The sequence below is a fragment of the Excalfactoria chinensis genome, chromosome 1, assembly GCF_039878825.1.
Source record: "Excalfactoria chinensis isolate bCotChi1 chromosome 1, bCotChi1.hap2, whole genome shotgun sequence".
NCBI classification, from domain to species: domain Eukaryota; kingdom Metazoa; phylum Chordata; class Aves; order Galliformes; family Phasianidae; genus Excalfactoria; species Excalfactoria chinensis.
In genome coordinates, this window is record NC_092825.1 from 162,147,108 (window position 1) to 162,171,783 (window position 24,676).

At 35.9% G+C, this 24,676-nt stretch overlaps 1 protein-coding gene across 7 annotated transcripts in view; it reads right to left on the reverse strand.

Annotated features, from left to right (window-relative positions):
- The window catches only part of NBEA (neurobeachin), a 449,426-nt gene that overhangs the window by 155,619 nt on the left and 269,131 nt on the right, over positions 1 to 24,676 (reverse strand). For 6 of the 7 annotated variants that reach the window (XM_072361559.1, XM_072361556.1, XM_072361557.1 and 3 more), the window contains one exon: positions 8,361 to 8,504. In XM_072361559.1, the coding sequence (XP_072217660.1) occupies positions 8,361 to 8,504 (144 nt within the window). Of the gene's footprint in view, positions 1 to 5,376; positions 5,416 to 8,360; positions 8,505 to 24,676 lie in introns of all 7 variants that reach the window. The other variant, XM_072361558.1, reaches the window with a different exon arrangement.

Consider the following 24,676-nt stretch of genomic DNA (forward strand, 5'->3'; position numbering starts at 1 on the left):
AAATAAGTCATTTTCCCTCAAATGTATGCACACTTCCTATACATTTGAATTAAGTGACACATGCAACTTACAGGTAAATAGAATTCCAAGCCTTCCTGGTCATATTAAAAGAAAAGTATAAAATACTAATTCTTCCTTAGGAAAATGTGTCTCAAAGCATTCCTAGGAATATGTAGCTCTTTATATAGTTCAAATGGTGATGGAAAGCAAGCACTTAACTGAATGGTTACAGAATACACAGAGACAAGCTCAATACTGTACCAAACTCAGTCTTTTTAGGTATCTGTTCACTTAAGGTCCGGTAGAAGAATAAGCTACATGTCTAACAGCCTAAAGAGATTTAGGACATCAACTTTTGCCTCCTTATGGGGGTAAAGGCTGACTTGTTTGGTGGCATACATGAGAGTTTCATAACTGTGCGAAAGCCTGGAGAGGCTTACATAGGTTTAGTGTTGTTCCAGGATGTGTTCAAGCACCAACCTGCCAGATGATCATGTATTAACAATACCTGAAAAATCATGTAATGATTTACAGCTGGTCAGAAACTTCAGTTCTTCAGATAAGGACCTCAACTACTGCAGTGCATACCTTTGCCACTTCAAAATTAGATTCATACAGCGTGTTCTGCCTGGAGCAGTATCTTGAGTAATTTAAGCTATTTTAGAAACTAAGATCTTGATTGTTTAGCAGTGCATCCAGATGTGAGTAAACTACACTAATGCAATATGACCTGTGCTGGCATTCTCCTTGTTCTCAGAGAAAATTTAAGGCACTTTTTTTTCAACCTAGAAAGATTTAAGTAATTCTAAATGTGGACATGTAAGTGACAGGTTTTCTTTCAGACAACCACTGCAGCTGTCTTTTTAATCAAAAAGTAACAGAAAAAAAAACACACCTTAAGAAAGTATATTTGATAGTAGAAGAAGAAACATGAAAGTGGAGATAGCATCCTGCTATAGCAATATATTGCTGAAACAGGAACTCACTGTAATAAGTCAAGAACACGAGGGATCAAATCCCAGTTGCAAGGCTGAGTGCACCAGACTTGACAGGTATCTTATACAGTCCAGCCCGTGTACCTTGTCATGCCGATAGAGCTCAATTGATTAGAAATGAAATGAAAGATGGGAGCCTTCAGTTTTCAATTTCCTCCTGTCTCCGTTCTGGAAAGGTTCTTCCGGATAAAGCAAAAGCCTTGTATTTCTTGGGGCTTTGGTGAAGGGAAGTATTATGTTCAGATAGCTCACGATATTTTTAAGTTTACTTATTTGGTTAGCTACTCAGATACGTGTGTGGGAAGAAAGGAAGACGCTGTTGAATTAGCATCTAACTTGCCTGGTATATTTGGAAGAATCATCTAAAATGAAATCTTTCTGAAGTCAATATTTTCTGAAAATACGAGTGTATATCTGAGTATAATTGTCTACTGGCCAATGGCATGCTTTGCTCATCTACACTTCAGTAGCATCCAAAGACTATCCCACCAGGATTCTTTGGTGCCTTGTTAAAGGAGAACTGATGCATCAGTCCCTGTCATGTGGGCTATTTGTTTTACAATAAAACTTGATTTCACTTCATTAATTTACATTTACATTAATTATATTTTCCTGAACCCCCTATGCATTACAATTTATACAAGGCTTTTTCCAGGTTCAGAAGTTACAAAGACGGAGGCTGACAGAGCATGCTCACATAAATATTTCTTCAGAAAGCCAATGGAAAAGGACTCATGCATGTTAACAGGCTACCAGTGAGAACTGCTCAAATGCACTGAATGGAATCATCTCTTCTACAATTTCTGACCAACGGAACCAAGACCAACCAACTCTGCTTGCTCAAATGGTTTTCTCGCTTGCTTCTGTCACATCAGTGACAAAAACAAAATGGAAAAATCTCGGTCCATAAGCCACAGAAAGTGTTTAGTGTGGGTACCATTAATGCTTTTCCTACCACTCATCTATTTGGGTTGGTCCCTGTAAGGCCCTATGAAGATTTTGGAGAAGGGGGATTTTCCCATAGAAATCAATTGCATAGTGAAGATGAAATAAGGTTCCTAACTGTGGAGGGTGGCTCCTTATATCTATGCTTGCATTTTTGAAGTCCCTACACCATACATACAGAGCTTAAACTAATTTTAAAGCCTGGAAATAAAGAAATCTGGCTGCCATCCTAGAAGTCAAGGATGCTCAGGCTTAGAATGGGGAGTAGTTAGGTACAAAGAGAAGAGCTCTTCAAAGCTGTCCTAACAAGCACTATCATCTGTGACTGACAACTACCTTATAAAATATTTAACTATTTTGGATAGTGATATGGAAAAAATAATTAGAATAAATACTGAGATGTCTAAAAATAGAATCTTAGAAAAACCATGAGACTTTTTTTCATTTGTTTTGTTTTTTGTTTTTTTTGTTTTCAATGTGAAAGCCAACTGCATATCAAAAGTAGAACTGGTTTCAGTTTATGCCTGAACCTATATTCTAAATTAAACTCATACAAATATGTTTTTCTTTTTTTATACTTAGACTAGAGGATCAAAATCTGAATACATAATAAGCAGAAACTGGAAATCTGGCTGAATGAAATTTCCATGTTTGGAAGTACAAAGTTTGTGCGGTTATATGTCTGCCATAAAAAGGGAAAGAGAATCACTCTTCTCCCACATTCCTGCCTCTACCCCACGTAAGCAACCCCTCCAACCACACTGCTATGTGGAATACTAATTTGCAAGTTCCATTAGGTACGAGAAATATTATTACTTCTGGGGGGAGTTTCCTAATGGAACTTTGACATTTAACTGATGAATGTGTGAGAACATATACATACTTTCTTTAAGGAAAAAAAAAACACATAAAAGAAGTGAAAGTTTGAGATGCCTTAGCCACCTGCACCAGGACAGTAAGAGAGAGTAAGAGAGAGGAGGGAGTAAGAAAATGAGGAAAAAAAAAAAAAAAAAAAAAAAAAAAAAGAAAAAGAAAGAGAATAAGAAATACCTCTGACCCTGGAAGTTTAAGAGGTTCAATCTGTTGGGGGATGAGAGAGAATTATTAGGAGGCATCGTTATATTCTTGCCAAAAAGTACTCATTGGGGAGGCTGCAGAAAGGTTGGAGAGGGAAGATGAGTGCTCTTGTAAACAGTCTTATGTTTGCCTTCCAGGAGCTTGAGAGGGGTGAGGATGATTCCTCTCCTCTTTTTCATAAGATGGGTGGTCTGTGTTTACTGCTGGAGACACTCTAAATGCCTTCAACTCATTATTCTGACAGCAAATGATGCAACAAAACTATTTCTAGTTGGCCCCAAGAAAATGACACTTTTTTCCTTCAAAATCAAATCTCAAAATCTGCCTACACAGTAGAAGCTCAAGTTATTGTTCTTTTATTTAATTAGGGAAAGCCACCATTCATCTAATTACACCAATAAAACTGACAGAAATGAGCCTATTTACCTGAGAATCATTTTGAGAAGGGAACAGAAGAAAAGCACTGAAAATGTGCCCCTACATTTCTCCTTAAGAATCATCAAGAAAAAGCTGCAGACTTTTCTTCTTAGAGATTGTCTACATTAATCAGTTCCTGTAGAGAAAATTCAGCTTCTGATTTTGACCAAAAGGTATTTTACCATATTTAAATATATCCATATATGGATAAATATTAAATATATAAAGATATATGTGTATAAAGATGACTTGATTTTATTTAGATTCTCCATCCCAAATACTTATTTGGTGAGCTTTTTGTGGCCCTGGATGCAGTTCCTTGGTGCGTTAGTGTTTTATTGACCTGTGCAAGGCTTCAAAATAATTTCAGAAATGTAAATGAGTCTTTTGTTTGAACGGGAAATAGAAAATTTCCCTAAGGGCTAGATGACTTAGTCTTTTTTTCTTTTGTTTGGAGGTACTGTCACACAATTGCAACTGTAGCTCTATGTACTAGGATTTTTGGGCACGCTTTCAATTTCCTATAAAGTCAGTGTCAAATAATTTTTTATTATTATTATTATTTTAATTGGAAATTGCTCAAATCATGATGGTTTCTGTCTGAAAAGAGACAAAAGGCTTATTTTGCATAGGCCACAAAACAGATGTTGATAATGTTTGGTTACCACCAGTCTTGTCTGGACTTCAAACAGATGACCTGGAAGTGAAAGGTCTTATATCTCATTAATAATAATACAAGCTGTCAAATCCTCATGACCTAGCACAGGGCAGTAAGTCAATACTCTCAGCACACTACCAGAAAGTCTGGATAGAGTGTATATCACATTTAGTCTCTAAGCTAACAAATTTTAGTTAGCTATGCTAACTAAACTCTCTTTATGAGAAGTAGTAATGCCATTTTCTAGAATGATTACTATACTGAAGTTGCTAAAAGTTAGGATAGTGTTAGGCTGTTTTTCATAAAGTTTCCTGGCACATTTGCATTGTCGGGGGGGTTCCCTCCATCTAGAGACATCTGTCCAAGAAGAAAGGAAGATTCTGCAGTAAAAGTTAAGGTACATTAAGACTGACACTCATTAAAGGCTCACTAAAGTTAGTAGCTTTCCTTGGGCTTATTCGGATGAATTCCTCAGTCTCCTTTGTATAATGGAGAGAATAATACGCATTTATTCTTGTAAGGGTGCTGTGAGGCTGCAATTCTCCATCGCTTACAAGAAAGTCAGCTTCTGAGTTGATTGAGCCCATGCAAGCAACCAGACAGATGCCTGCCAAAGCCTTTTGACTTCCTAAAATAGTCCAAAGACTCACATCTTTGTATATTTATTTCCTTTCTTCTTTACCAGAAACTACTTTTTAGAGGGTAGCAGAAGACTTTGTTAGGATTCTTTTGCTTGGCTGGGTCTATTTGCTAGTGCCACCAACCATGTGACTTGTACAGAACGTTCAGGCTAAATTCTGCTCTCAAATGTGCACGAACAACTCTCAGCAAACCATCTGCAACTCCACAAGAAAGAGAATGTATTTCTAAAAGTAAAATGCATAAAACATAAATGATTCAATGTTTATCTGCTTTCTATGATCTATTTTAGTGCAGATGTTCTTTTTAAATAAATATTAACTATCTATTAAAACACTTTTGAGAATAGTAAGTTTTCATATTAGAATGCATCCGTATATTTTTCATTTTGACAAAAAATATGATCAATAAGAAGAAGACAAACCATTAGCAAACTTGCATTTTCAGGCTCTTAAGAGAAAAGGTAAACACGGGAGAGCTCAGCTGGAGCATTAGAAAATCAAAATGAAAAAGAAGGCAGAGTTAGTAACATCAAGTCACTACACTGGATTTGATTGCATTAATCACAGGTTCGCAATAGATTAGAAAACTGTTAGAATAGACTGGGCTATCTCAGTCATTAGTTCTAACAGAGAAGTGACTTGCCTCTTGAAGTGAACAGTCTGGGAAGTAAAGGAGATAAAACTGAAACAGAAAAATGTAAAACATCTTAATACGTAAACGCTAAAACAAGGAAAACATCTTTTGAAAACTCATCATACTGCAAGACAGGTAAAATATCACTTCAGTTAAAAATCCTGATGCAAACTTAGAATTCATAATGCTAAGAACATAATAATATGAAATCTGATTTTTATATTTTATTAAAATGCTACTTAATATAATGAAATCTGACTAACTGCCATCAGAACATATGGAATACTCAGATTATATAATAAAAATATTCAGACTATAATTATCTAAAAAATTCTCTATCCCATATGTAATTTATCAAAGTGAACTTTACATTGATTTGTGCCACATGGTTGATGAAAAACTATAAAGAGTCTCTGGAACAAAAGGTATGTACAGATAACTCTGTAAGAACAGTCTCAATCTGTTTCAGACTTTCCTTTTTTAGTTTTAACTTCATATATCAAAATATTGTAATATTTATATACTTGAAAGTTTTCTAAAACCTTAAAAGATGGCTTTTTAAAAGCTACCTTACTTTCCTGGAATAAACAATGTTAAATTGTTTTAGTTAAATGTGGGCAATCTTAAATCAATTTAAATCTAGTTTATAACGATTCTGTTTAATTTCTTTCCCTTATTAAGGCAATCCAAATCATTATAAACCAAGTTTATATTGATTTAAACTTTAAAGGTAAATTGTGGGCATATCTGAATATAGAAATCCTGATGTGTCATTCCACTCTGGACATTAACTAGATAAAAATGATGTTGTGATGCACCATAACTTGATATATCTAAAAAAAATCCAGATCATGTTCACCAAATCAACGTTAACTGCTCAGAATTAGGTAAAAGCAAGCTTTACTGGGACTTGCTCTTCAAATCTGACAGAGGTTGTTCTAAACTTCTTTGGCATAAAACTCACTTTCCTTGCCTACTGATTCCCTTGATTTCAACTACTGATCTCAAGTTACAGCATTAGCTGTATACTGAAAACTGCCAAATGCAGTGCTCTCAAAAGGCAAAACCATGCAGGAAAACAGACAGGGTATGGAGACTGATTGGTAAAAATGATTATCCACTGACTGGTAAAAATTGCACAAGACTTATGATACTAGCTGTGACCGTTAACTCTCAACAATATTTCCACTTCAAAAGTGGAAGACGTAAGGTTGCAGTTAATCTTCAGTTAAAAATAAGGTGGAAAGTGGGTTCTTTTCAGGAAATTCACGGTTTTTTGGTACATATACAGCACCAACATCATACCACCTCACTTCACTAGGAAGCACCTCGCTTCCCTTCTCACTGATGATAGGAAACATAAAGACTAATTGCTGACACTGTTGGGACTGTCAATATGTGAAAAGTTAATTTGTTTCAATTTCTATCATTTCTACGTTGCTAATACCTACAATATCTCCCAATTTATACAAACTGTAAAAGCAAAGGACTAGAACTACTGTGCTATGTCCTAAATGAGCAGGGAGTGATCTCTGGTAAGAAGGAATCACTAAAATAGAATTCTAATAATTTATTATTTCTATTATTATTTATCAGAATGATGTAGGCACAGGGATTGCTGATTTAACTGAAAAGGCAGTCTTGGGGCATATCTGGGAGCTTCAGAGCTGACTGTGAGATTTTCCAGACTGGGCAAGAATTTTTTCTGAGCACTTCGCTCTGTTAATACATACTTGAACATAATTGCCTGTTGCAGCCCTTAAGCTATAGCAGTGGTATGCATTTTTAGCTGGAATCAGTGCTCTTAGACATGAGAACTTAGCCAAAACAATACCGAGTTTTCCCTTCTAAAAGAAAAAGGGACATTGATCACATTATCCCAATAACAACCCTACTTGCCTTATTGTTTTATTAACTTAAAATAACAGCATTTCAGGAATAGTTAGCTGCAGATTGAGAAAGCACATTGACATATTATCTATGATAATCATATACTGAAGGTTGCTCTCAAGTAAAAATATTTACTTCCCTTCTGCTCTAGTTTCAAAGTATGAGACTAAATTCCACTTAGGGTTTGTTTTTTAAACATCCGTTTATAATTTCTGCTACAAATTTCCACTATGGCATCAGAAGAAAATGCAAGAGCAAAGAAAGATAGCTATTTTAGAAATTCAATTATACTGAAAAAAATCCTCAGACATCACTAAACTTCCCCTTAATCGAGTAACTTAATAAAGGTATTCCTAAGTAAATTAACCTAAAAAAAAATCCATACTGCATTTCACAGTTCTCACATTTTTATCTCATCTGAGAGGAGATTGCATTTTCAACTTCCAGCATGCCTTTCTTTCCAGACTACTTCCCCAGGAAACATAATATTTCTTCAATACAGAGCTGTAACAGAACATGTTGGAACCCGGATAAAACAGAGACCTCTCTGCAGACCTTCATATTGGAAGAAAGGACAAGAGAGGATCTTTCATGAATGTTTCTACAGAAGATTCAATCCCCAAGCTTATACCTTGCTTACAGCCACAGTCCTCTTAGTCCCTATTTACAACAGGCATCTTTTTTTCCCTTACTGGGCTGAAATACACCACAGTGATAGAAGTGGCTGCCAGCAGGGGCACAGTCACAACAACTCACAAAACACTGAGTTACGGAATTAAGTTCCCAATTCCATTTCAGCCAGAAATGTTCCATAGTGGTTTTCAACAAAATCTTCAACAACAAGTCATACACAGCAATAAGAGTACTGGTTATTTCTCACATCTCTGCTGAAAGATTGAGCAACAGGCACATGTTTTGTAATCAGTTCCCCCAGTTCATAAAAGCAGGACATCATATTACATCTAGAACATAAATAACCTGTTCTCAGTGTAATTGTGTACTTAGCTCTCAGTATTAAGAAACTAACTGAAAAGGTTCAGAATTAACAAGTTAAAAAAAGTCTTCCCACATTTATCCTAGTTGTAATGAAAAATCACATTTACCTGCAAGGTTGTCAATTTCCTTCTCTTGGAGTAGACTAACAGCATCATCATCTCCTTCCAGCATAAGCTCTGTTTCTGCATTCTGATTTACCACAGCTTGACTTCGGAAAGTTTTCTTGGACTTCACCACATCTTCTTCAGTGCCTAAGAAAAGTTATAAATGTTGTGAATTTAGCTGAAAAATGTTTAGAACAATCTAAGTCAAGGAGTAAAAAAATAAAACATAAACCATCTTTATTAAAAAAAAAAAAAAAAAAGGGAAGGAACATTTTGTAAGGCGTCATCAAGGTCTAAAAGAAAACATGCAGTCTTAGTCTGTCCTCCAAAATATATTTTGAATACAACAGAAACTGTTTCACAAATACTCTCCTGCTGTTAATAATTATTTTATTGCTTTATATTCTATGTTATACCTTTCAGCCTGCAAGAAATTCAACAGAAATTTCTCTTCAGTTCCTGGTGTCCCCTGATTGATATTTCAGAGTTCTAATCACCTGTTCTTAGTAAAGGAGATTCTTATGGGAATTCAAAATTTTGGTCTGATTCTGATACGTATTTCTGTGTTCTAAAGAGGACAATAAAATACAGACATAGAATCACCAATGCTGGAAAAGATTTCCAAGATCACCAGACCAACCATGTGCAAACTCAGAGAATCACAGAATCATAGAATGGCTTAGGTTGGAAGGGACTGTAGTCTCCTTCCAGTTCCAGTGCACTGTTGTGCACAGGGCTGCCACACACCAGCTCAGGCTGCCCAAGGCCACATCCAACTTGGCTTTGAGTGTCTCCAGGGATACGGCACCCTCAGCTTCTCTGTGCAATGTCTTCTGGTGTCTTATCATGCTCTTGAGTATAGAATTTTTTCCTTACATCTAATCTAGATTTTCTCTCTTTTAATTTAAAGTAATTCTCTCTTGTTCTATCACTATCTGACCACATAAAAAGCCAGTCTCCCTCCTGTTTATACGCTCCCTTCAAGTATTGGAAGGCCACAATGAGGTCTCCCTGGAGCCTTCTTTAAGCCCATCTCCCTCAGCCTTTCTTCACAGAAGAGGTACTCTCTGATCACCTTTGTGGCCCTCCTCAGAACCCACTCCAACATATCTGCATCTTTCTTATGCTGAGGGCCCCAGACTTGGATGCAGTGCTCCTGCTGGGGCCTCATGAGGGCAGAGTAGAGGTGGACAATCAGCTCCTCTACCCTTGCCTCACAGGAAGGTTTTACCTTTTCTTTTCCTCTTGCCTACAACTGACTTTTTTGTTTGTTTGTTTGTTTTTTTCCCTCAGACTGATCATTCCTTAGAGCAGACAATTTATCATCAGTTTTGGGAAGGTCCTACCAGCACTTCTCAGTTCATAAACATAACAAATAAATCTTAGTGTAGCCAATGATAGAATTGTAGTTTTTGTTTTAGACATAGCCAGTAGCTTTCTTGTACTGCTGTGACATCTACCCAGTATTTGTTTCTTTATTGAGAAGAGGTCATTAGTTTTATTTTTAGTTCTACAGGCTCATAATGGTCCTGAGGGTAGACATAGAATTTTTTTTACATAAAGCCTGCACCTTTAACTTGGACTGTATAAGACTGGGGCATTTTCAGTTATGCTGTAAGAAATAAAAGAAGAAATCTAGAAATCTCATCTATATCACAATTTGGAAATTTTTTTTCTACAAAGCTAGAGAAATATGGATGAAATCTCAGCAAAATTGAATGAATGAATATTATCACAGTATCACAGTATCATGTGAGTTGGAAGGGACCTTAGAGATCATCGAGTCCAACTCCCGGGATTTGAGCCCTTCTGTGTAGCAGAGCAGCACTTCTACCACTTGCGCCATAGGGGGGATTCGAACCCCGGGCCTCCGGTGTTGCAAGCAGCACCTCATACCACTGCGCCACTGGGGCACACACAATATTGATCATCTTCCACAACGCCTGAGCTTCACATAGTGAATATCACTATGGCTGACGTAAAACAATGAGTTGAAGCCCATTAAAACTCATGACCTCATATGCAGATAGGACAGCTAACTAGAACATAGTAAATAGATAGATTCATAAATGAATAGACTTGATTTGTCAGACAGTTTTGTTATTAAAAACAGTGGGGAAGGTGTTATAATTTTCTCTCTCACTCTTACACAACTCTTTTAATTATTTCATACACAGGAGAGTTGCAGCAAATAAATAAAAATACTGGAGGCATATTTCTTCCCTTAGTGTCTTTACTCTGAAGATCATTGTAAATATACCACTTGGTATCAGACTCCACCACAAGTTGAGACAGTCTCCCATTTCAAATAGTCTAATATTAGCTTTCTGTATTTCTATAATTCAAATTGCTATTTCTGAAACAACATGGTTAAGACATGCAAGGAAGAAAAATAATTTTTGCTCTAATCTCCAAATTAAGAATTATGTATTTATTCTTCCTACTTGTTGCTCTCTCCATTAGAACTGCGCAGATACTCACAGGCATAAAGACAATATTGATGCCTATATCTATATTGGTATACTGATATTTTTGCTGTGTTCAAAAATAGGCTTTGATCTTTACCTCATTTATATGGATTTAGTGTAACTAACTTCAATTATTCACCCAATGTACAAATGAATCTTTTTTTTTTTTTTTTTTTTTTCTCTAATTTATAAAAAGGAGCAAGAATGGTATGAATTTTGGAAAACACAAAGGTGTAATGTGCTGTAACTTCAGTGAGTGCTATGAAAGTTTCTGTAATTAAGAAGACATGGTGATTTTCAAATGAATTGCTTCCAGACTTCTAATCTGGAATAATCATAGCATCAGTAAATTCTGTAGCAACTGATTAGATGACTATCCTTTAAATTATTTGTGCACAAAGAGATATTTCTAAAATTACTGGAAAAAAGTTCTGAGTCCTAAATGATTACTGCAACATATCAGCAGAAGTACTTGAAATTTAGCGCATTTTAAATCTCTTGTCATGAGGGTTCCAGTAACTGGATTACAGAAATACTGCCATACACCCGTGTACGCAATGTGGTTGAGTAGAATGCATTAAATTAGTTTGGCAAATTTGGAGCTTAGCAACAAGATAAATGCTTCTAAGATCCATTCTGGTTTATAATATTAAACATATATTTATCTGAAAGAAATATAGTAAATGGTGCTTCTTTCTCATGATGGAAAAGGCTCTGGCTTGGCTGTTGTTTAAATTTATCACTTTGTTGAGTGTGCCTCAGTTTTGCTGTACTGTACTAAACATTTATCTAAATGAAAGTGTACAAGACCCAGAGTTGCCCTTCAATCACTATATCCTTTATGAATTAGAGTTCCATTTATCAAAATTACAGCAAGAAGAGTAGGGTCTCACAGGGCTGTCTCATTACAAGGCTTGTAAACACTGTCCTTACAAAGAAATGGTTTAACACCTAACAAATCAAAAACTGATTGGGAATAGAATTTATTTGAGATCATCTATCTTCAGAAGACGTGCTGTACTGAGTGCACTTCTTGGCCTTGCTACCCATTCATCAAGAAATTAACAAGCGAATACCACAGACCACCAGATCTACTTGGATCCTGAAACGTGAAATATGTTCAAAACAGATCTGTCACAGATGTTCTATTTTTATATTTCAAGATGACTTCAAAAAGGTTTTAAAATAAGAGGAGCTCTCAAAATAAGAGTAAAAAGAAAAACAACTTGTCTCTTTAAAACCAGACAACAAACCGAATAAAATATTATATGACATGAAACTATGTCTAGTATTGTTAACAATGATATAAAAAGGAGTGATGAATAAATGAATACTTGATATTTCTACATGTTTGTAAAATTCAAAGCTCAAATGATTTTTTTAAAGCCACAGCAAAATTACTGTGAGATGAAATTAATTTCCAGATACTTCATTTAAATTTGCTCTCAGGACATGAGGAGCTTCTAATTTAAAGACACAATATGAAATTGTATTAATGTTCATTCCTAAGTCTAATTATGAAATGATTCAAAGACACACAAAAATAGAAAATATAAAAGGAACTAGGTATAATTTGAAGAAAGCACCATTTTAATAATCATAGATTCATATAATGGCCTGGGTTGAAAAGGACCTCAAAGATCATCTAGTCTCAACCCCCCTGCTATGGGCAGGGTTGCCAACCACCAGACCAGGCTGTTCCACAGCCAAATCCAGCCTGGCCTTAAATGCCTCCAGAGATGAGGCATCCACAACCCCTCTGGGCAAACAATGGGCCATATAGAACTGGAACTGGCAGATGCTATCAGTTCTTGAGTCAAGTTCCCTATTAAAATATGTTTTTCTAGACTAGGATTTAGAAAGAGACTTAGAAATAAGGAGCAATGTATTTATCAAAATAGCAGTTTGCAAAGAACTTAAATATGTCATTCAGCAGTCATCAAAGTACAGCTGAAGTAAACGCTATAATTTCTTGCAACTTGAAGCTCCTGACTGAAAGGTATTTTGGAAGAACGTAAGTATAAGGCAAACACAGCATTTTTAGAAAAGAAACATCTTTTGTTATACCTATTGTCTTGATCACTGCCCAAACTGGCTATGTACAGTAGCATAATAATAACTAAAGCTCACCTTTAACATAAAGAAACCAAGTAGCGCTGACCTACAAAAGCCCAACTTTCATATTCTTGAAAGGTTTTATGAGCTGCACTGTAAACCTGCAGATTTACTGATCTCTCTTCACATGCCATTAATCTTCCTTAAAAAGTGAAAGAAATTAGCAAGCTGACCAAAAACCAAAACAGAGCAGAAATCTAATAGTCTATCCAAAACAGGAAGATCATGAGTTATTTTGCAGCAGCACCCCTAGAAACACCTAAAGTAGGCAGCAAATAAATAAATAAATAGTAATATATGACTTTTTGCCTCTCAGATTTCAGTTACATCGATAAATTCTGTAGGTCACTATAGGTTCTAAAAATCTGAACTTCAAAGGCAGTGCAAGTGTCCAACCCCATAAACAGTGTTCCTAAATTGAATTTTAAAATAAGCAATACTAAGATACCGTTGATTATGTTTTTGTTCATGTAAGTTTATGTCATCAGGCTTTACCCTAATTACTATGATTTAGTTGAGCACAGGAAGGGACTTTCTGGTTCTCTGTTCAGTGCTGTGCATTTAATTATATTAAGTATATTCTATATCTTCAAATAGAACATTCATATATGTGTATATATATATATATATATATTTATATATATATATATATTTCCCGTACATAGTATAGAGTGAGGTAATAGCATGGTTAATTTTAAGAAAAGTTTGCTTGGTAATAGTGTAACCAACAAAAGGAGACTACTGCTTCTTATAAAGTTGTTTCCATAGTTTACTTCAACGAATTACCGATAAGGCAATTTATGCAGTGAGCGCTCTTTGATCTTTGAAGAGAGATGGCAGAATGGAAAGTTAACCTCATTTTAATGTTACCTAAATATACTGACAGGAAATTCTAATGTTCCCAAACATCTGGAAATCTGCTTCATGGGATGGTGTTCTTCTTTTCTTTAAGAAAGCTTTTTCATATATTGTCTTTTACAGTTTTATGTGGCTTCTAAAGGGGAGTTTTGACATAAGTAAAGTCTGTTCTCTTTATGGTAAAATGCTGCATTTAATTAAAAACTCTCTTTTATAGAATCTAAAGTACAGTTTTTGTGAAGCTTAGTTCCCTTCAGAAACTTTTATGGGTAAAATTGCTTTTTCTTCCTTACAGATCACTGATACACACTGCTCTGCAGAAAGCTGCTTTTGTGGCAGAATTTTAATCTTCTAAGGTAGTTTTTAGTATGTTATTAAATAAAGGAATACAGATCTAGTTACAGGAGACTGCCTCATAGGCGAGGATGTGAACCATGAAACTGTATCATGGGTAAAATGTAATTTATCAACAGTGTTTTTCTTGGAAGATAATTTTTTGTTGTTGTTTGTTGTACAAATGGTAACTTTTACAGGAACAGTAAGCTGATGTGTATACAGAATTAAAGCACAAGACTACTATGTATCTCTTTATTATTATTATTATTCATTCAATATGATTATTGCTTGGAAATACCTATAAAGCATTTCAGGAGATCATCTTCCTGCTTTATACATCATAACAGTTTAAAATCCTGCTTTCATTGCTAATCTTTACTAACTTGATTAGGCAGTAGAGCCCTCACAGCAGCTGCAGTTATGGAGAGTGGCTGCTTGGCAGTCTGCAAACTGACCTCTACAATACCGAGCAAGATTAAATAACGACACGGTAACCACCCCCCTGCTGGCCCAGTGCCTTTCTGCATGGCTTCAGAGTCAGCCCTCATGGGGCTGGTTCATTCGGTGGGAAGAGTGAGGCAGGTATCTGCGCCTGCTCAGGAACCCTGCAGGAGCAGAGCACTGTGACCATCGCAACAAACTGTCCCCACCTGTGTCTTCTGGGGCCGTGATTTAAATTGCAGTGTGTTCCCCAAACTGGTGCCTTTGACTGGCGTATCATTTAGTTTCCTTGGAGAATCGGAGAAGTGACTCTCATTAAAGGAGGACTGGTTTTAATAGATTTAATAAAAGCCAGAGGAATCTTAAATCATATTTTCATTATCAGAGATCTTTGAAGAAATGATGAGGGACAAAAACTATGAAAATTGTGTGGAAATTAAAAATTGTATATATTTACTTTGGAAATTCCTTCCTACTGATAGTAGAAGCAAACCACGTTTTTATATTCCAAACATTTTTCCCTCTTATTTAATTTTTATACCTAACATCAGATCACACAACCTTCTTTTGGAGAGTCATTTGTAAATAAATACTGCTGTATACATTTTCCTCTTATAAATTCTCAAACATTTGCATCATAAAAGTGGGACTAACACTGACTGAGAATAAGGGCAAGGTGAAATTCAGTGTGCTTCTCAAAAGAGGTTGAGGGCTTTTTTAACTACAAATAGTTGTGGTTAAAGTCAAAGTGTCGTGTAAAAGGTCCTATGTAAAAATAAAGATGAATCTCTCACGCTCTCATGCTCAGCAGTCACTGTATTTTTATTTTACAGACAGAAGGGGTTATGAAATTAATTTTTAGATGTTGTTAATATTATATTATATTTGAGATTTCAGATGTTCCAAGCATGTAAGGAAGAACCTGCACTGGTTTGGTACTGACCACAGGGAGCCAGTGGGGGACAGAGCAGATGTTACAAGGTATTTTCACACTCCTGAAGGGCAGTCCTCAGTCTGACTGCTGCTAGAAGTCCTTCTCACTGGAACTTAAACCAGTCAGGTGTTTATATTTGGATTAAGATGTAGTTTGCCACTGTAACTCGTACACACAAGAATGGATTCATATTTCACGACTGATGACCTTTACAAATCCCTGTCAGTTTGAAATGTAGCCTCTCAGTGGATACCATAGTTTGATAAATTGCAGAAAGAATCCAAATTTCCTGATGTGCAGTGGATCACTTAAACAGACACAAATGATAAAGAAGAAAAATAATTAAGAGCAATAAAATATTCCTATTTCCAACCATTTTTCAAAAGTACAGTATAAGCTGACAGGAAAATAACTACATCACACCAACAGTTATTGCTCAGTGGAAAGGACATCAAGGACACTTGCAAGTAAGAGAATTGGATCAATATTAACGCGATTTTCATTTCATGCTTCCCCAACTCCAGTAAGCTGACAATATACTCTGATTATGTGAACTGCCTCTGAGTAACACAGAAAAGGTTATTAGAGCAAGAGGTGGAAATGGAATGCACTTTTTATATTGACAGGTCTGCTAATAGAGTGTACTGATTTTCAAAGCTGTGCAATGCTTTTTCACAACTTGGTTTTGACAGGAAAAAAGGGATTTCATTTATCATTAATTCAAAATATTCACATGTAAGCAAAGGTTTCTTAAGACAGGGCACCGAAGAGGGTAATCAAACTGTTTCAAAAGAAAAATATAATTAATAAGGAAAAGGGGATTGAATTTAAATATGCATGATACAATAATGAAACAGTGAAATAATTCTGTTAAATGATTCATTCCATCCTTTTGAAATAGAATTTTTCCTAAAGATAATTTACAAAGGAAAAGTAAGGAATCTCTTAACATACAGACCTGTATTTTGTCTTGAAAGTTTTAGATTAGTTTCAAGTTTAAAATACTTTAAACACACACACATTCTACAGGAAAAGCCATGTTCGGACTCCTATCGGCTTGCAGAGCCCAAAGACAGGATCAAAGTTTTCAGCCTTCCACAAAGGCACACCCTGTACTACAGGATTGTGCCCACATATGCTAGCCTTAATTTCACTTCCTGCTCACAAAAATTCTAATAGAGAAAGCTAACAGCGAGAAAGCCTTGGGGAGAAACAAAGTGCTCTTTAGAAACACAGATGCTTGGTGCACACTGGCAGCTCGATAGCAGTGCACTGCCATGCGAGAAACCTGATCTTAGCTCCTATGCTGGGGCATTCTACACCAACATTTCTAAACCTCACCTAATATTTAAAAATTAGAGCTTCCAAGACATTGAGACTGGCCCAATCCCAAGGATTTTTAAGATAAAAGATTTATCTGTAGATTTATGGTCTGCCTTCTAATTTTTTAATTCTTCCTCTCTGGGCCAAAGCACAGCCAACTGTGTCTTTGCTAGAAGGCATTTTTGTCCCTCACTGCCTATGGTTTTGCTACTAGATCCAGACAAGATTAGCTCTTTAGAAACAGGCACAAAAGAGAGACATAAGACAGCTAAGAAATGAAAAAGTAGCAGGTAAGTTTAGAATAGTTTTATAGTAGGTATCTGAATTCCCATAGTAAAGCAGTTATTTTAATTCTATTAAGACTACTTATGTACAGAAGGAAGACTCAAAAGCTTCAAGGTAACCATTTGCCAAAATGTCTGGAATGATCTTTGCTCTCTGGAATGGTAATAATTTCAAAAGAAATCCTGCTCTTCTGAGTCATAAAGAAAAAGATCTCATGCAATCTTTACACACGCAAAATTTCCAGTTTATGTACAGTGTCTTCTTAAATTTCTTCTTAAAAGGACAGTCCCCATTTTAAATTTGTGATAAATTTGTCCACAAAACAATCTTATTAGAATATGTAGATTCATTCTTCACTACTTTCTCTTTTTCTGTGCAATCCCGATGGGTTCAGTATGCTGCACTGATATCTGATATATATATTTTTTCTGTGCAAATTTCATTTCATCCTCACATGGATTCCCACATCTTTAGAACTGGGATACATCATTTTCACTTCAGCAACAACAGTAACTGGTGGGAGGAAATGTTTCTATTTCTGTGTAGATCAATTCCTATAGCAACATCAGACAAAGGGCAGCACCCACAGGATATTCACATTTGTGAGACAGCAGTGTGGCCCTAACATTGGAGTACTTGTGTTTAACTCTTAGCTATATCTTATATCTTAACCATATCCCAGAAGAAAAAAAAAAACAGCAATCCCATTTAGACCAGGCTGTTGTAACAACATCAACTCCTAATTCCTAAACCTAAAATGCAAAATTAAAATAAAAACTTTTCTAATTGCTTGATTGAGGTCAGAATTTTACATGGGATTTATCTACTTTTTCAAAACAAAAATAGCTGCAGCTAGAAAAGCTCTTGAATACATTTAAGCAGATAAAAGTGACACAGTAGTGGTACAAAAGATATCACTGAGATAAAGCAGAGTCTGAAGATCTGTTACCAAAACAGCTCACAGAGATCATCTGCCAGGTTTTCATTATTTTGCCTCTGAAATAGGGAAATGGTAATTGTTGTCCTGGATAGAAAGGCTGTGTGTATACCAAGGAAAGCTAACTCACAGAAATCTTAGCAGCAGCCAGTAGTAAAGGAAAAAGGAAATCAGTGTTTTATTTCATCTTCTATTAATCTGCAGTGTGGCATTTGTGATGTCTTTCATTCTGCTTTGCAAACACTGGCAGAAAGCAAAAACCTTCCATGTGACTGTGGGGATACTTGCAAAATTGCTGTTCTTGTGTCAAATTTTCAATGTTTTATATTCAGTGTGTAGATGAGGTGCTATTTGACAGCACGATCAGCTTTTTTGAAGACATAAGATTGAATGATTTGCATTATATGGTAAAAGAGACACCAAGGAAACATGCTTCAAGCATTATGCATGGTTTTCTCAGATGAGAGAGTTTGTGTACTGTAGATGATGTTCAGTTTTATACATAAATGCACAGGGATACAAGGATTCTTTAGGCACTCAAGAATCACGGAATCATAGAATCACAAGGTTGGAAAGGACCTACAAGGTCATCTAGTCCAACTGTCTTCCCATCACCACTGCTACCACAAGCCACTAAACCATATCTCATAGCTCCTCATGCAGACGCCTCTTGAACACTGCCAGGTACGGTGATTCCACCACCTCCCTCAGCAGCCATTCCAGTGCCTGACCACACTCTGAGAGAAAAAGTTTTTCCTTTTGCCTAATCTAATACTGTTCTGGTACAACTTGAGGCCATTTCCTCAGGTCCTGTTTGTTGCCTGGGAGAAGAGGCCAAAGTCCTCCTCAAAGGATAAGAAAAAATTATATCACAATTCAGCATACTTGATATGAAAAACAAAAGTAAGTACATAACTGCAAACTTACAATATGCTAGCTGGCAGAATTCTTAACAAGGTGTCTTCCTTGACATGCAGCTTAGTGCTATATTTGAGAACTTTCATCACAATGTATTTGGCTTTTAATACAGCGCTTTCTGGTGTTTCTGCATCCATATCTGCACCTTTAGCAATGCTGAAACACAAAACCTTCCAGTTTGTTGCACTTTTGGTGCTTTTTGAGTGTGTTCCAAAGGTAATTCTATAAAATGAGTAACACATGAAATAAGGTCTACTGAAGAACTCACTGTGCATGTATGGATATGGAACTGCCAGCACACATATGTAAATCTTTATTTCTTGTGTACAGATCTTGCTATTTACATCAAACCTCCATGATAATTTGGATGTGATAGGATAGGAATATATTTTCAGTGGCAAATTTTAAGCAGTGTAACATAAAAAGATGAGTGAAAGCACTCAGGCATATTAAAATATTTGCCTTTGGAAATGATTTCCTTTATTTTTGTAATCTATAAAGAGTTATTCTGTAAACTTTGTGAAAAACAAAGAATCACCTACATTGATCCACCTCTATCACTTCAACATATCTTTTTATCCATTGCCTGAAAGCCTGTCATGCTCCTGATGGCATGAGTGAAAGAGCAGGAGGGAAAAGTTCCAAGTCTATACCATGATCTGATTCTAGGCTGCATAGTTGCAGCACTGCTGAATTAATGGCCCTTGACTTTGGCCATGTGCTTGAATTTCTGTCCTAGTCACCTTCCCTGTGTGTCTTCAGAAAATGCCTTCCACATTAGAAGCAGAAGTGAAACTTCATCTTGCATTTTGAGACACAGTTAATGCAGTTTTGTCTTCTTTACTCCACTAAAGGTTTTATTAAAATCATTTTTCTCCTAGTAATGCTACAAATTGCCCCTTATTCATAGTAGAGAATGGACTCCTGCAGTCAAGAAGAGATGAAGAACAAAGAGTGGAGAAAAACAATATAAGAATGGTACTTTCTGTGTTTCAAATATAATCAAAGGAGGTTTCAAGTGTTTGCTCATAGATACGGAGTCTTCAAGCATAGAAAATTGGAAGTAAGAAAAACACATGGTAAAATCTGAGTCTGAGGAGTTACACTCACTCAGCTATTAAAGCTGTCCTGAAGGACTATTATTAGACTTCCATTAACTGCATGTTCTTCCAAAATATTCCTATGAGATGCACTGAATACACATGGGTCAGTAACTTCTATTTCCTTGTCAATTAGCAATAGAACTGAATTAATAGGACAAATAATTGCTTCACATGGGTTGGAAAACATTTTGCATCAGAGTAATTTACTGGTTTTGGTAAGTAAATCTTATTCAGCAGTACAGACTGATACAAACTGTTCTTTTCACATTTAAATATAATGGTGAAGAGGAAAAATATGCAGTCCATTAGAATTCTAAAACTAGCAGAGACTGTGATATCAGAGTCTTGGGAATGGTTTCTCCAGGCCATTTGATTACTTCAGTAATCAAATAAGAGCCACAGGTCTTCAGAGGCAATCTTAAGGAAGAAACAAAATTACAGTAATTTCTAGTAAAAAGTCAAAAAGTTCAGTGGTGGAATCTATTAGCTCAGATTTGTAATAGCTGCTAAATTCCACGTCATGCCAGATAACCTGAAACTTCCAAGGAAAGGCATTTGAATCCAATGCAGAGGTTTTTGGGGGAAGAAATTTTTCACATGCTGTTTGGATCTTCCAAAGGCTTGAATATTTTGAATATATTGACATTCAAGATCTGAGAAAATCAGAAAAAAAGACTTACTACAAAGGTGTTACGAAAATTCCTGTGCTAGATGTGGCAGATAACAGAAACCAGATAAATAAGATGGAGTTGAAACTCATTTTCCATTAAGTAGTCAGACAGTAGAAGCTCAGATAGATACTGATAAAAACAGTAGTGTCCAGTACTCTAACTAAGCAAATTTCACTACAGGTTACACCTTGAGGTGAAGATCATCATAATATTATATATATTTAATGAGAATAAATTTATGCCCTTTGACAGGAATATGAAGTGCTAGAAAGACCAAATTAAACCTAGTATTTTAGATGAAGTTATTATCACAGTTAATAATCTAATTAATCTAATTGTAATAACCTCTTAGAGTAATCTCTAATGAATGCTCTTACTCTTGGACAGTCTTCTTTAAACAGTATTTTATTTTCATCCATAGCTGACAACTACTACGTAAAATTTTAGCAAAACACAATTACTAGGTCATATTTTCCCTAAAACCCTGTGAGAATGAAATATTTGGAAGTTTATTTGGTGAAGCAGTGGATGGCACTGTTGGGCTACAATTATAAGGCTGTCAAAGCCAATCTTAAATTGCAATACCTAAAAAAACACAAAACAAAACAAAAACAAAAACAGATATTTTTTTGTGATTCCTTCAGCTACACTTAAACTCATCCAGAGTGTATCGGAGATTTTACAATCAGATGGGGAATTTATTTCATGTACTGAAAGAAAGTTATGCAATAAGATTATCATTTTAGGTGAAAGAGATAATCAAGAATATTATTGATTTCAACATTCAATATAATTTTCTTAATATTAAATCATACATCTAATATGGGGCACCTTGTCTTACAAGTAGTACTTGGCTGGTAATTAAGCTAATGGAGACAAAAAGAGCCAGAGAAAACAGAAAGAAAATGGTGCTCCATGTGAAGCAGAATGGCTTACACATTTGTGTCATGTGGCAGCATGACCACATTTAGAGTAAAGAACAAAGGAGACTTACTTGATGACACATGGAAGCATTGTTATGGATTAATTTAATGACTGCATAAATATTCTTAAAATGCTTACCACGTTACATCAAGCAACACATGTGATTTCTGCCTACAAAATAGATGGCATTTCTTAAAACTACACAAAACTGCCTGCCAACTTGTGTTCACTCACAGGCTAAAATAAAGTGGGTATGTATGGGGTGAATGAAAGTAGTTTAACTTTTAGTTAGTGGTTTCTATTTTCTTTAATTTCTCTTTTACATTCATACATATGACATTACTCAATATTAGTCTTGAAGTTATCTGAGATAGGGGTCATCTCCCACATTTCTCCAGAGTGAAGTATTTTATAATACCGTGTGTGTGACTAATTTTCTGGGCAGCGTGGGATAGTGTGCTAAATAAGTAAAAACAAAATGAAACAAAAACCTATCGGAAATATTTTAGCAACTCAAGTACTCATAATATATTCAATTTCAGTACTGTACACCAGAAGGTTGTGCTGTCATCCATCCAGAGGAACCTCAACAGTCTTGAGAAATGGGATGACAGGAGTCTCCTGCAGTTCAGCAAGAAAAAGTGCAGAATCCTGCACAAGAGGAGGAACAGTCCCAGGCACCACGACATGCCAGGGGCATCCAGCTGGAATGTAGCCCTGGTAGACACCAAGTTGAACATGAGTCAGAAATGTGCTCATGCTGCTAAGAAGGATTTTCATTTATTTATTTATTTATTTATTTATTTATTTATTTATTTATTTATTTCCTGCATTAGGCAAAATATTGCCAGCAGGAAAAGATAGGTGATTCTTTCCCTCTGTTCAGTACTGGTGACTGGTGAAGACAAATATGGAGTGCTGTGTTCGGTTTTGGGACCCGTAGTGCCCTAGTGCAAAAGAGACAAGGATGTATTGGAGAGAGTCCAACATATATGCCATAAATAGGCATATTCTCCCTCTTGTCCTACCACTAATTGCAGAACATGGGGAGCCCAGCAGTTGAGGAGATGGATGTCGGGAACTGTGGGAATCAGCTGCACTGGACTTCTCAGCACTGAGAGGCCACTTCAGAGTTACAGCCCTTGAAACATCTTAATACAGTTTCCTTTGATATTGAGGATCCTCAAAAATTTAATATTGATTTAGGGCCCAAGGGACAGCCAGATTCCCGTTCTGATGACAGCCTTGGTCTGAGTAGAAGTTCCTATGGATTTCAGTCTCTCAGTTCCATAGCAGGGAGTCCAAACACCCTTTAGGGTAGCACCTGTTTGAAGCTAACTGCTCTAGGAATATAAGTCCTTCAGCAGCCTGAAGGAATCCTGACTACAATTCTTTGAAAATCTGTTGGACTCCAGCTGATTTCATGAATGTAGACTTCAGATTTGAACATTTCAGACTTCAGAAGTTGATGCTCTTTAACTCTGTTTGTATAATCAAGCCACGTTTCTGACGATAAGCATATACAGCATTTATTGAAACAGAACAGTGATGACAACTGCCAGAAGAAGCATGATACAGTTTTCTTAAGTTAGAACTCCTCTTGAAATAAGGTTGCTAATTAAATGTCCATTATATTACGGAATGTGTAACTTAAAATATGCAAGTTCAAAATCAATCACTGTAATGCTTATCTCAACTATATCTGTAGCCTTGTTTCAAAACCAGTATGTATCACATACTACATTATAAATGTGTCTTTTTATCTGTCATGATAATCAGTTCAACAGGCCAAATATTCCTGATCACAGAGACTAGAAATAGTTGACCAGTTTGACCATCTTACATATCTACGTTTAGAACATGGACACTGAGTTACTCATGTTCATGTATCCAATGCAAACAAGAAAATGTGTCTTTTCTTGGACCCTTCTACTTGAAAATGTTCTATGGAACATAGTCTTCAAAGGCCGAAGGACCAAAGGTAATAAATACACTACTTTGCTCTTAAACTGACCTCTGTGGAATGTTACTCTATTTCACTGTCCACAGTTGTACAGCAGTGTCTCATCTACACTAATATCCAGTGACTGTAAACTGTTAAGGTGATTAACTGGAAGAGACAGTTCTTTCACCACATGAACAGAATCACTGTGAACTGGGTCATGTCTGTATATTTTATGCATTTATTGGTAGCAAAATTTGGGGAAGAGGAATAGAGGAGTCTATAATCTCTTGCACAAACTTTTCTTCCCCCCTTCTTTTTAATCCCCAATTTTGACTAAATTTTTGTTAAATTACTTTGAAACTCCATGTACACTTAAAATAAGAACTGTTTAAAATCCACTGACATTATAAAATTAAAACTCTAAAAGCCTTCCACTAGTTCCAAAGCTCAGTTTATACGTTGCACATCGGTACTACAGGAAGTACTATCTCTTTAGCTTCACAAAAGGTAGAAATGAATCTATGGATCTATTCAAGTAAGAATGCAACTAAAACAAAAAATAACAGCAGATAACAGTGCTGAAATAACTGCTTGAGTTTTGAGTTTTCATAGCTGGTTGTAAAACCAGTTATGAAATGGATGAAAATCCAGTGCTAAAATCAAATAATAGCTAGAAACCGAAGAGACTAATTCTAACAGAAAAATTATCCAGTGAATCTCCTGGAAATGTTGCTATTACTCTGGTAAAGCCACAGCCTCATAGGATAACTAAGCATATAGCCACAGGAATGTGTTAAAAATTGTTCAGTTTTGAAATGTTTTTACTTGCCAGGTACTTTGAACGCACACATACACATGCACACCTATATAATCTTATAAATATAAATACACACACCCATATGAATATTTATATTTTATGAAAAACAGACACCTGATATGCACATGATTGCTAAGAAACAACCTGTAGTTAAGTACATAGAAGCTTTACCCACATGCCTTGTAGCAGAATTTTTTTGAAAATATTACTGCCATATAGCAGATAACAGATAATGCTTCCTACA